This window comes from Drosophila persimilis, unplaced genomic scaffold (genome assembly GCF_003286085.1).
Source record: "Drosophila persimilis strain 14011-0111.01,24,50 unplaced genomic scaffold, DperRS2 tig00000002-arrow-pilon, whole genome shotgun sequence".
In the NCBI taxonomy this organism is placed as follows: domain Eukaryota; kingdom Metazoa; phylum Arthropoda; class Insecta; order Diptera; family Drosophilidae; genus Drosophila; species Drosophila persimilis.
Window position 1 is genome coordinate 22,443,418 of NW_020825289.1, and position 13,806 is coordinate 22,457,223.

The 13,806-nt window shown below is 50.5% G+C and overlaps 2 protein-coding genes across 4 annotated transcripts in view; one reads left to right on the forward strand and one right to left on the reverse strand.

Annotated features, from left to right (window-relative positions):
- Positions 1 to 11,026, forward strand: part of LOC6601580 (PDZ and LIM domain protein Zasp) — a 56,773-nt gene extending 45,747 nt beyond the window's left edge. For 2 of the 3 annotated variants that reach the window (XM_026985487.1, XM_026985488.1), the window contains 4 exons: positions 3,996 to 8,382; positions 9,683 to 9,866; positions 9,928 to 10,167; positions 10,236 to 11,026. In XM_026985487.1, coding sequence (XP_026841288.1) covers positions 3,996 to 8,382; positions 9,683 to 9,866; positions 9,928 to 10,167; positions 10,236 to 10,313 — 4,889 coding nt within the window. In that variant the 3' untranslated portion in view covers positions 10,314 to 11,026. The remainder of the gene's footprint in view (positions 1 to 3,995; positions 8,383 to 9,682; positions 9,867 to 9,927; positions 10,168 to 10,235) is intronic. The other variant, XM_026985489.1, reaches the window with a different exon arrangement.
- An 837-nt stretch (positions 11,027 to 11,863) lies between these two features.
- The window catches only part of LOC6601553 (ataxin-2 homolog), a 36,329-nt gene continuing 34,386 nt past the window's right edge, over positions 11,864 to 13,806 (reverse strand). Inside the window, exon 7 of the mRNA XM_002026637.2 lies at positions 11,864 to 13,550. Within this exon, the coding sequence (XP_002026673.1) occupies positions 13,028 to 13,550 (523 nt within the window). The 3' untranslated portion in view covers positions 11,864 to 13,027. The remainder of the gene's footprint in view (positions 13,551 to 13,806) is intronic.

A 13,806-nucleotide genomic window follows, 5' to 3' on the forward strand; every position in this document is an offset into this window, starting at 1 on the left:
TCAATAGATGCACTTTTATGCACTTTATTCACTTCTTGAGTTGCTTTAAAGCGCCAACACACACACACACACAAATAAACTCACAAATACACATTCGAACATTCATTCACTCATTCAGACAACAACAACAGCAAATGAATTGCATTAGCAGGACTCAGCAGTCGGAATCTGCAGCGCTTATTAATGGAAACATTCTGTTGACAAACTCAATCAATAGGTGGAAACATTTTAAAATGTGTTTATCATTATTATGAGGCCCAGACGGGAAATTAAAACCGACACAATGGATGGCACATGGAGAGCAGGGGGTGTGGGGACAGTATCGGCACATTCAATGTCAGTGCGATTGCAGCAGCCTTCTTCCGATTCCACTTCCGGTGTGGCCCGACAAGAGTGCTGAAAGAGAAATGCAATTGTGAATGCAAAAGCGAATCAGAACAGAGAAAGGGGATAGGGGCGGGAAAAGCGTAGAGAGAGGAGAAGAAGAGGTGAAAAACCAAAACGACAACCAATGATACGTGGCGTATACGTAAAGTGAAATGAAACCCGGGACGGCAAGACCCATTCATGTATACAGAAATAAATTATATAAAATGTATTCGCTTGTTGCCATTCGGTTTTTCCACCGCCGACGCCACGTTCCTGGATTGCCACGTTGCATCTGCGGCTGTCGGTTCTTGGGTTCTTTGGTTTTTCCCCCGAAACCGAAAATAACCAATTCGAACAGTACTTTAAATGCATCGCAAATACTCAAAGGCCAGCCAGCCATCCATCCAGCGCGACAGTCAACGGCAGAAGAATCTGCACTAGCACAAGTAAAATATGTTTTACTCAGAAATCCATGGATATGGGAACCATTCTCAGGGTGAATACTTGCACGCCACACTGTGCCTGTGTGGTTTCGACGCGGAACAATTTCTGGAATTTTTTGTTTATGTACATATGTATCTCTGTTCCCGCTCTTTGGTTGCTTGTTGATTTATCAATTACGGCGCTACGATGTTGGCTGTCATAACGGAAATGAATTAACAACAAATATGGCTGCCGGGCTTACGGAGGAGGAGCAGGAGCGACAATACTCTCCTCTTCTCTCCAGGCACTCGCAATTTATTGAGCCAATTTTTCGAGTGCCATTTTCGTTAAGCAATTAAAAATACAATTATCGCTGGACAAAAAAAGTGCTATGCTGGATGCTCCCTTCGGGGCTTTGATTCTTTGGCCCCATAAATCTTCATTCGGCTGCGGAATCAATCTCCTAATCAAAGCGAAAATCACGCGCAACCGCAACAATCATTTGAGGTTTGGTCGGGGTTGTGGCCTTCGTTATTCCATCTGCCAAGAAACTGGCAAAAGCCGGCAGCTAAAAGCAAATCCACTTCCAATTTGCTGCCTCATGCCACACCAGAGTGTGGCATCCGCCCGGTGATGCCACAGGGATGGTTGGTTGGATGGCAGGGGGAAAAAATGTGCGCTGGCAAACAAATGTTTGCGTTACACAAATGCCGACACGCACAGGCAAGCAGGCCCCACAGCCCCACACACACACACATGCTTTCCATGCTCCACACACACTATCTATTTCTCTCTCTCTCTGTTCTGGCGGGAAATGTAAACGAAAGCAGATAAATTACCAGCCATTATTATCCAAACAAGCACCCGCTTCCACCTACGGTGGGGCCGCATGCTGGAGCGTGCCAGGAGGCCATACATCACATGCCTGGCATTCGTCAAAGTTTGAGGCAGCCGTGAGATTTATCGGTTGCATTTGGCTGGCCCGCGTAGCTCCACGCCCGGTTCGATGTTGGTGTTTGGGGGAAACTATTGTGCTACGGCCTAAGCTCTGCCCTGCGAGGGCGGGTTTCGCTTACCGCTCTGCGAATCATTAACCATAATACCCGGACTAACTTTTGGTTTCTGCTTCTTTTAGGTTACGGTTACCAATACCAATCGTATTAGGCCAGGTTTACACCTGCTGCCAAGTCCAAGATCCGATCCGATATCCTTCCCCCCCCCACGAGCCACCAGCAAAGGGCATGCAAAGGGGAGGAAAGGGAAAGTAATCTTCAAATGGACACACTTTGAGCGGTTTCTAACTAAAAAAAATTTTAAAATTGAATTGGAAAATTGATGAATTTTACTCAAAATAAATTTGCGACAGTTTAAAAATATCTGTATTATCCCGTACTTCCACAGAAATCGCACTTTCTATAAGAAATCTCTCTATACTTTAAACGCTTCAAGCCTTAACCTTCAAGCAAACTGCCTAGCGTCTGTTTCTGGCTATCTCTTTCTATATAGTACATACATATAAACCTAATCGAATGGTGCCCTGGGCTATGCTACTCGTAAGAATTTTCCATCTTTGCACAACTTTGCATGCCTTTGGTCTCGGGGAAAGCACGAAAAAAGAAGACTAAGAAAGAAAGTCCTAGTAATAATGCAAATAATAGCAGAATAATAAATATAAAGAACAGATGAGAGGAGAAAAGTTTCGCGAATGAATGCCCTGGCGGCCTCTTATTATGGCCAAAACTTTCTGTTTCTGTTGCCAACATTTTTCATATGACAAAATATTTGCGGCAATAATTTTATTTTATTTCATTTCGTTTCGTTTCATTCGTTTCTTTATTTATTTGTGTGGTGGCGGTGCTCTCTGCCATGCTACCATTTCTTTGTCCTGAGTCCCACAGTCTGGGGTCCCCGTCGTGGATTCTGCTCCACGTGCTGCTCCACGTCCTGGGCCTGGTTGTGTGTTTCTGCCATTTTCAATTTCTGCAAAATTACAGCCAATACCAAATTATGCATAATAAAATCCAATGACTACCTGTCGACGCCATTTTTCCGTGTGCAGGGGGAAACGATACGAACAGAGTTGCAGGCAGACGTGGGCCCATAAAAAATGGAAGTAAATATGCGTGCCTAGCACATACCCCCCACCATATATTGTGTGTATATGAACAAGTACAGAGGGTAGGGTATAGACAGCGTTTCGACTAGAAGATACCCTGGGTACTCGTGGAAATATACTTTATTCTGAAGCTCCCTGGAATCGATCCTTCTTACTGCTTCCTCCACTTTCACGTATTCGTGAACACCCATCCTTTTTTTTGCCAATGAAAGGGTACAGGTACAGGACTTCGGCCTCCTCCTTCTGCATGCGTGTGTGTTTATTGTTGCGCCACATGAAAATGGCTCCGAAAAGAAGAAATAAAAAAATGTACGAGTATTTGCCTCGGCAAGGGGCATAAAATGCTCTTCTTCCACTCAGTCTCGACTATTGTTTTATGGCATTTAATATTTTCCTCCTTTTTTTACGGCATTCGAGTGATACGGGGAGAGTGATACCCGGGCTCCCCCCACCGTTATTTGTCTGTCAACAAAATGCACAGAGAGATGGGACTTATGGGTGAGGAAGGATGGTCTCGCTGATGGTCAACTGCAGACAAGGGTAAAAGTTTCCGCTTCGCTTGTTCCGATTTCTTCGATTTCAAAAGGGGAAAAGTTTCCGATGAAGTCCTTCGATTGAGTTAACGCTACCACATAGCCTTAGAACAGGACAAATAGACCACACAATACCATATCACACACCACACCACAGCACACCACTCGGCGCGATTGTTGAACCACAAACTAATTCCATTTGAATCTCTGTAGAAAAACCGGGATTACATTGTTGCCAATACCTTTACCGCTGTTTACTGCTGTTTTTTTGCTGCCGCTTGCCTCATGGTTTAGCTGTAGTTGTAGCTTTAGTCTTTTCTCTTGGCACCCTACCCTACCCGCCGCTGCATTTCGCTGCCACCGCACAGCTGCTGCGGTGCCGCCGCCGTCGCCGCTTTCACAACGTCTAACAAGCGAATGTCTTTTATTTCTTTCTGCTCTTATATTTGCCCAAACCGTACAAAACTAACCAAAATCCCCCCAACCCACTTTGCAATACACGAAACACGGAACACTCTCTGCTGTCTGCTTCTGTGTCCTCGTCCGCACTGAAGGAGCAAGCGTGGAGGAGCCGCAAGGCCTGCAGCCGGAGTACGAGGAGGAAGACTGCTTCGAGATGGACATCGAGGTAGCACTGGCCGCAAGCAGGCAATCGCAGCGCGGCTCCAGCTTCACCTGGCCCCCGCCTCAGGACGATAGTCATGCAGCGCCCACAGCGGCACCCCTCTACATACCTCCCCCTGAGACGCAGCACGTGGTGGTGGCCAATCCCGTGCAGCAAGTGCCGCCGCTGCCACCCGGAAGTGTTACGGCGCGCCTCGATCCGCAGCCAGAGCAAGTGCCACAAGCGGCATCAGTGCCACAGGCCGCTCCCCAGTGGCAGAGCTACTCGGCGCCTCAGCTGACGAATCAGCGGCTAATGGAGCAGGAGTCAAGTTCGGATAGCTACACCTCCACTTCGACGACTACGACGACCACTTCGGAGGAGTACCAGCGCATGTACGCGGCCCAAGCGGCGGCCTACCAGATGCAGGAGCAGTCCGGCTCCGAAATGGACGACTACCAGGTGGAGTACGGCAGTGCGCAGGACGTGCAGGAGTACGCCTCAGGCAGGCGCAGTGCCCAGGAGTGCGTCGACTCGCTGTCCGTGCCCCTGAGTACCTACAAGCTGATCGACATGGTAAGGGAGGTGACACCCAGTCCCGTGTCCACACCCGCCCCGGCCCCGGCCCCATCCACGCCACAAGCAACGCGACACGTCGTCTTCAACGACGAGCCCGAGTACAAAGAGCTGCCGATGGTGCTGCCCACGGAGCTGGAGACCATACCGGAGGCAGGCGAGGATCGCGAGGGTCTGGTCATCGAGCATCGCTCTCAGATCCTCGAGAGCGAGCGGCTCTTCCAGCCCACGCCCGAGATTAAGTTCGAGATAGCGCCTGTTCGCCAGATACCACCCTCCAAGATACCCAATCCCATGCCCAAGGAGTGGATCAACCCCATGATCCGGGTCCTGACCACGGCTCCCGAGGTGCCCTTCCACCTGGTCGAGTGCCCCTTCCCGCGGCCCTGCGGCGACGATTTCGAAGCGGAGGCAGCTGCCGCAGAAGAAGCCGCAGCTGCAGCCGCTCCGCCAGCGCCTCCACCACCGCCTCCTCCTCCCGCTCCTGTTTCCGCTCCTGTGGCGGATCCACCTGCACTCCTGCGCGAATCCCCGCCCCGTGGATCCCGCCTCACCCAGGCCATGGTCACTGCACCAGAGTTCGAGCTGCGGTTCGCCCCGCCCGCCGACCAGGGCATCCCCCTGCCCGAGGAGACCGAGCCGTACATGCCGCCGCCCATGGACATGAAGCCGTACATGCGCGACGACTACCGTCCCAAGTCCCCGTTCGTCAGCGCCCTCACCACCGCCCCCGATCGCCCCTTCGAGGGCCACTTTGATCGCGACGTGCCCATCCACCTGATTGACCTGCCCACCCCTAAAGAACACCTGAGCATGTGCGACGCTCTGTGCACGGCCCCGGACCGTGGCTACACCCCCCTGAATCCCGAGAATGCCACCCACCGAGTGGACGAGGACCAGAAGCAGCAGGAGCTGAAGAAGCATGAATTTCAGGTGCTCGACCACGAGGAGGAGCTCGGCATCCGGCCGGAACCGCCGCACTCTGTGGAATACTTCACCACGGAGTCCGAGAAGCGACGCAAGTCGTCGGCATTCGCGGCCATGCAAGCATTCCAGCCGTCCCGCGAACCGTTATCCTCTACCAATGCCACAGCCACCAACACGCCGCGTGCCTCCATATGCTCCGGCTCCCGGGAGACGGAGACGGATCTGGAGTACCAGAAGTACTGCAAGGCGCAGCAGCGCAACCAGAAGCGCCTCGACTTCTACCACAAGAAGGAAGAGGAGCTGCAAAGTCAACAAACTGAGCAGCAGCTCCAACAGATCCAGCAGAATCAACGGGAACTCCAGCAGAATCAAATAAATCAGCTGCAGCAACAGCAACGAGAATCTCAACAACAATCCCAACAGGAGCTCCAGCAGATGTCGCAACAGCAGATGCAAAAAACTCAACAATCTAAACAGCAACTCTATCAAACTCAACAACAACAACAGATTAGCCAACAGAAGATTCAACAGAGCCAGAGAACTCAACAACAGGCTCAACAACAGACACTAAGAACTCAACAACAACACCAACAGGCAATGTCCCAGCTCTCCCATCAGCAGGAGCAGCAGCAGCAGACCTCCGCACAACAGACACGCACAGAGAACCAGACACGCCAGGGGTACTCCGATTCTCACACGACCTCGCTTTGTTCCGCTTCCGCTTCCTATAGCAACTCCTCTTCCACAGTCCAACAGTCCACAACCAACAACAACAACAACTCCTACAACGGCAAATCCTCCCTCGCTGCACCAATGTCCACCGCTTCCTCCTATGCACATACATCCGCCCTAAGCAAGTACGAGGCCCAAGAGCTGATTGAGGAGACGGCCGAGGAGCTGGAGCACTCGGAGATCCTCTTCCCGCCACCATCCCCGCTTAGCCACCTGAAGGGCAAAGCCGTGCAATCCGGCCTCCACAAGGCGGACACCATACCCAAGTACCAGCGCAACTGGACATCGCTGCCCACCCAGAGCCCCATCCGTACACCGGAGCCACAGGAGCTGCGCGAGAATGTTCCGCTGGCCTTTGTAGATGCCCCTAAGGCGATCCCCAGTGCCCAGTGCCAGATCGATTCCACTGTACATTATCCCATAGCCCAGGTCTCGGGATCCGGACCGGGAACAAGATCAGCGCCAACGGCTGTGGCTCAGACCGCTCCCAGGGGACAGACAATGCCGCAGCCGTCGGTGCCCATCATAATCGAGGATCGCTCGGGTCCAGTAACGATGGCTTTCCAATCGCTAGATGAGTTCGACCGTCCCGACCAGGCGCAGACGCCCACGCGGCCCTTCACGCCCTCGATGATCAACAAGCCGGCGCCCATAATACCCTTCTACCAGACTCCCGAGAAGCTATGCTTCGAAGAGTGCTCGGCTACCCACGCTCGGGCCTACGACCAGAGGGCCCTCTCCCCCTGCTTCGACCGCTGTCGCTCGCCAGCTCCAGGACCGCCGCCAAATCCGCTCTCCGCCATAAGAGCGCCACGCATGAAGGAGCCGGACTCGAATCTACTCTCCGTCGGGGCCACTCCGCCGCGCCTCCAGGCCGGCTCCATTACAACGGGCCAGAGCTACCAGGGCCAGCTGCTGGCCCACTCCGAGCAGAGCACCCAGTCCGGCAGCCAAAGCTTCTCGCAGCAGCCGGACACGCTCACAGAACGCCAAATCGGAAATCTGACGGTACAGCAGCGGGAGCAGTCCTCGCAGTTGCAACAGCAGCACCAAGCACAGAGCCAAAGCCAGACGAGGACCCAGGTGGGCAACACCCAGATCGAGCGCCGTCGCAAGGTCACGGAAGAGTTTGAGCGCACCCAGAGTGCCAAGACAATCGAAATCCGCACCGGATCGCAGTCCCAATCGGTGTCCCAGGCCCAGTCTCAGTCCCAGTCTGAGTCCACGGACCGTCGCTCCTCCTATGGAAAGACTGGATTTGTGGCCAATCAGGCACGACGCCTGTCAGGCCTGGAGCAGGAGATCACTAGCCTGACCAGCCAGTCGCAGGCCATCAGTGCCCGAGCCTCCGCCATGGGAGAGAGCAACTTTCCGCAGCTGCGATCGCCCACCTTCGACTCGAAGTTCCCGCTGAAGCCGGCATCGGTAGAGTCCATTGTGCCCGGTTATGGAGCCAATGCGTCATTGGCCAAAAAGTTGGCTCCCCCGCCGGGGTTCCTAACGCAGCAGCAAATGCAGCAGCAGCAGTCGCAACAGCAGAGGTCCGCATACTCTTCGTCTTCGGTGCTACAGCAGCAGCAGCAGAGCACTCAGAGCGCCTTCTCGAGCAGCACGAAAGCCACCTCCTCATCGCTATCATCAGCATCCGCAATAGCATCATCATCTGTATCAGCATCCGCCTCCAGATCAGCGCAATCCGCCAGTCTAACCAAAGCTTCTGCTATTACTACCACGACTAATAACCAGGCCTGCTCGGCCTTCAGGAGCAACGTCCCTGGAAACGGCAATAACAGCAAACCTAATCTGGCCTCTCGGCTATCCATCGCTTCCATCACAGCTCAAGCGCCAGCTCCAGCTCAAGCTACAGCAGCACCCAAGTCAATTATCACCGCCGCTGCATCGGCGCCAGAATCCTTTCCGCCAAACTTGAGCGACTTGAACTTGAACTCTAATGTCGATGGTTCCGCAGGTGGTGGCATCAAGAACGGCAAAGGCGGATTCGGGGCCACATCGGCACCCAAGCGCGGACGCGGAATCCTCAACCAGGCCGCCGCACCGGGAGTGCGCATCCCTCTGTGCAATAGCTGCAACGTGCAGATCAGGTGAAGAGCAGCATCCCCACCTCGTTGTGTTCTCTGTTCTGTTGATGTTCTCCATGTTCTTTAAGAGTGATTCTAACCCGCTGTTATATCTAAGTATCAGATAGAGCCCTCCGAGGATCAGCTTCCTAGTGATCAGCTGATGTCAGGCGGGTTCTCTGATGCCCTTTGTTTTTGTTTTTATTAACTAAGATTTAAGTGTTTCGCCAACTAATTTGCATGCCTGTGACTTAACGCGCTCGCCCTGTGTTCTGTCTCCGTTCGTTGCAGCCGCCGTCAAGCAAACTAATTCGCATGCAAACCCCCACCATGCCACACTGCCCCGACCCATCCAGCAGGCAACTGACTTACCGGCCAGCCAAGGCGAGCAGCCGATGGATGTCGATGCGGATGCCACTGCCATGCTGGCCGAGTCCATTGGCAAGATCGACATGGGCGACAAGACCAATGCCTTCATGCAGGAGGCGGGCAAGATCATCTCCAGCATGCTGGAGGCGCGTCTGGCCGGCAGTGGATCCAACGGATCGAGTGCTCCCCTCTCGCACGCCGGTAGCAGCCTGAGCCTGCGCAGCAATAGCAGCACAAACCTGTCTAAGAGTCCGATGATTGTGCGCAAGCGCCTCGATCTCGACGACTTCAAGAACATCGATCCCACTCAGCCGGTGGCGCTGCAGTCCGTGGTGGCTCTGCATTCGCAGAAGGAGCCGATCGCAGAAATGGGCACACAGAAAGCCCAGCCACAGGTGCCGCGTATCGAGCAGCAGCTGCAGATGGAGCTGCCTGCGCAGCATCCCATGAGCCGGATCCTCGATATTTGTGATGATGGCAAGGTGACGCCACAACAGACGCCCGAGCCAGTGGCATTCAGAAACAATTTAAGGCGCACTGGTGCCACCCATGCAGCCGATCGTAGATCATACATCGAGCCAAAGCAGGGCTCCAATACAGTGAATGCCGTCAGTTCAGTCACCATACCCACTGCCACTGCCACTGCCAATGTCACTCCGACTGCCACTGCCACAAACAGCAGCATTCAGCAGCATAATCAGGAAAGTGCTGCTCCCAGCTTCAGTGTAAGCGTGAAGGCCTTGGGACCACACAGCGAGGGACAGAACACCATGTCCGAGGAGAACGAGAAAGCCGTAAGTCAGTTGCTCAAGGATGGTAAGCGGCCCATCTGCTGTCAGTGCAATAAGGAGATCACATCGTAAGTATCCCTGTCCCCGCTTGCTCCTTGCTCTAGTTTGTTGGATATCTTTCTGCATACATTAATTCAAAACTAACACGAGAAACGTCTTTGCAGAGGACCCTTCATTACGGCGCTGGGACGCATCTGGTGCCCAGATCACTTCATTTGTGTGAACGGCAACTGCCGCCGTCCCCTGCAGGATATCGGCTTCGTTGAGGAGAAGGGTGATCTCTACTGCGAGTACTGCTTCGAGAAGTATCTGGCCCCCACCTGCAGCAAGTGTGCGGGCAAGATCAAGGTTAGTCAAAAGGCAAAATCACTTGAAATTATGTCTCCTAAACAACAATGCTTTCTTGCAGGGCGATTGCCTGAACGCAATTGGCAAACACTTTCATCCGGAGTGCTTCACCTGCGGCCAGTGCGGCAAGGTCTTTGGTAACAGGCCCTTCTTCCTGGAGGACGGCAACGCCTATTGCGAGGCCGACTGGAACGAGCTGTTCACTACCAAGTGCTTCGCTTGCGGCTTCCCCGTCGAAGCCGGCGACAGATGGGTGGAGGCTCTCAATCACAACTACCATAGCCAATGCTTTAACTGCACTGTGAGTACTCTCTGAGGGGGACATTGCTTCGATGAGCCCTTAACTAATTTCTCGTGTATCTCCCACAGTACTGCAAACAGAACCTGGAGGGCCAGAGCTTCTACAACAAGGGCGGACGTCCCTTCTGCAAGAATCACGCGCGCTAAGCCGGCGACCAGCTGATTTTGTTTGACTTCAGGGATCATGCACACTAACCAACCAATCAATCAAATCAACAATTAACGATAATCAAGAGCAATCTTAAAAGGATTGTAGGAGCGCCTCTGCGTAATTATTATTATTTTTATTTGTTTGAATTGTGCCGCACAAATGTTATCCTAATTTTAAAACATCAACGACCCAAACGCGTCTTATCAAATGAAATATCAAAGTAAATCAAATCTTCAATCAGAAAATCAAAGCTGAGTGAATGAAAAACTTAAAACGAGAAGAAATCGAACTAGCTAGCAAATTACTATGTACTCACACACAATGACCTATTATTTATTCAAGCATCGTATCATAACCGAACCAATTTTACCTTACCCAAACCTTAAACTAAATACGTATGTACTGTCGCCAGCGTTAATTTATTTAGTTCAAGCGACCAATCGAAATACCTATCTGCCGAACACTGTTGATCAACCCAATAAAACGCTAACAGGTTGCGAAGCGCAGGGGATTTCCAAGATCGAATTCGATTGGCATAAGAGATGCAGACGAGACAGAGTCGGAAGCAGAGTCAGAACAGGTTGACAGCAGGAAGTCGCATGTTTATTATTTAAAAATTGATGTTGTAAATTATCCATAATTTGAGTGTAAATTGTCATGAACAGCAAATGAATAAATTTCGAAATCTTTTTCGCGTTTAATATGAAAATGTTTTGTTTGGCTGGAGACTGCAGACTGATAGTAAGACTCGTCGCGAGTTCAGAAATGTATATTATACATATATATATTGTATATAGCTTCGCGAACATTTGATTTTTTACCACAACTGGTTAAATAAATCATTGCATACTTTACAGGTTGCATAATAAATCATGGTACTATGGGGTTTCAAGAGAGCGGAGTTTAATTTTCTGCTCGCCTGGTAGCGCGGTCTGAAATGTATTCTGTTTCGACCATTTGACGGCCGATTTAAGTGCAGTTTACCTTTGGCAATATCTCGGCTGCTAATGTACAGATCTGAGCTCTGCTTTTATTTTCGTGATCGATATTTGTTCAGGTCGATATTCGAGAGGCAGGTCTTTTGCCGATTTATCGATCCTCTACGTATGGATATTAAGGTCTGTATAAACAAACCCATACGTAGAGCTTACCACACGACTCTGGGACCAATTGGGGCAGCTGTGTGTCCAAAAGCACGCAATCTACCGCAATTTCATGCTTAACCAATTTTTGTTGTTTTCATTTGAGCCTGGTATTATATATTTTTTTTTGTGTTTCGGGAAGAGGTGAGGTGTGAGTGGGGTACGCTTTTCGTATTTTTGCGTTTGGTGTTAATCGCTGGAACTCCCATCCGTTCCCCTTCATCCACACGCCATACCCCGCTTTGGGCCGCTTGCGGCGACCTCGCAGGCCTGACGATGCCAACAAAATTTACGCTAGATTAAGCAGGATCGGGCCGTGGGAGTATGTGTGTGTGTTTGGTCAAAGGACGCATGGCTGTGCTGTGGAGTGTGAGAAAGAAAAACAATTTGAGGTTTCTGTGGCATTTTTCAACGATTTTTTGGGTTCTTTTATTTCATGTTTAGTTTACTTCACCCCACACATTACAGAAAGGACTTTAAGTTAGTGTGTGTTGCGTTTGGTGTGTAGTGTGTACTATGTAGCGTGTGAATTGTACTCGTGCAGGATGTGTCGGGATGTGTTTGACAGGGGCCCGGCAGGACACACCCACTAATTGCAGCCCACTAATCGCACAGCAGCTACAAGTTAGTCGTAATTTAACATATCATTATGGGGTAGCTCTACCTACTATTTGTTTGAAACGCGAATTGTTCAGAAATCGAAATCAGATCGAATCGAAGTTCAGTATTCAGTATTCAGTTGGATATTCGTGTTTTCCGAAAATGCGCGCCAAATTTTTTTTGTCACCGTAGCGTTCCGTTGCGAATTTACACAGATATATGCACTGGCCGCATATATCCAGTAAATACAAACTCATACAAGTACACCTATATATATTATCTCTTTATTTAATAGTTTACTTAAGTGGGTGTGATGGGGGGAGGGGCCTACGGCTGACACATGCTAGAAATGCACGCGAAATTTCGTATTTACAGTTCGATAGTGGGCTGAGTTCGCCATGGATTGGTACACTTCACAGTGTATGTAGGGGGTACATATCATAATAAATATCAATCGGAGAACTGGGTATATCTGGTATTATCCTCTTATCCCCTGTGAAGCGTACGCTAGCTTCGGTCCTAACCGAAGTCTCTTCTACATATTTGTATCTTTTAAGTTTTTTATTTTAACATTTTCTTTCGTTTTTCATTTTTGAATACGTATGTTAATACTTTCAATGGGTTTATGTGTATGTATAATTGCATGTATCTAGAATTCGTAATACCTACTCTGCGCATTTCCTTATGCTTACAAAAATAAATTCAACACATTCAAGTACAACAAACATCTTATCAGCTAAATGCCGCTTACAGAGTACAGTTACAATTACAATTACAGAATACGGATTACAGTTACAGTTACAGATTAGCAAGTACGAATTAAATTAATCATTTAGGAGCAGAGCTTTAGTTCCGTACAAATAAATACCTTTGGGTTAACACGAGTGAACGAACGCGTGAACGAACGAATCGAACAAAACTAACTAATCAACTAATTCCCTCGGGGCACCGAAGACCGATTCGTTCGGTTACAGATGCGCCAATATATCGATCTGATCGAGTGCACTGGCCTGGCCAGGTGATTGGGATTGGGTCTGGGTCTGGCTGTGCGTCGTCTTTCCAGCCGAGTTCCTTTGGGAGTGCAGGTGGGGGCTGCCGCTGTCTGCCTGCGATATGGTCACAATGGTCACCAGATCCTTGCCCTTCGTTGCTGTCGATGTGGATGTCGCCGTTGTGATTGTGGATGTCGGTGTGCCATTCCGCTCTATTTCCACAATAGCCGACGTGAGTAACGTGTTCGACTGCAGTGTCGTGTAGTTCGTCAGTTGCTCGGCCAGCGACGGCTCCGGCAGATGGAGGTCTTCGTTGGCCAGCAGCCTACCCGACGGTGCCGTCTCAATGTTCCGCTCGCCGCCCACAAAGCTGGCGGGTGTAGCGTTGCGCGACCGGTAGCTAGGCGGAAGACTGTACTCGGATCCGCCCATGCTGCTGCTGATGGTGCCACCAGCGCCTCCTCCACCCATGCCGGAACGTAGTGTGGTCAGTGGGGCCCTGGAAGTAAGTGAATCAAATGCATAAATTATTTACACAGCATGAGCCAGTATGAGCCAAAGTCAATTCGGTATTGTTTGCCCCTTTTGCATAAGAAGATGTCAAATATGTTAACCAAATGCAAAAATTTGCATGCATGGAAGAACACCATGACCAGAGACTAAGCACTGTGCTCTGTCTATCTCTGACTGCACAGGACGGCAAAGGAAGAAACCTATTCAAATATCAGTCTCTATCTTATCTCACAATCTCAAAA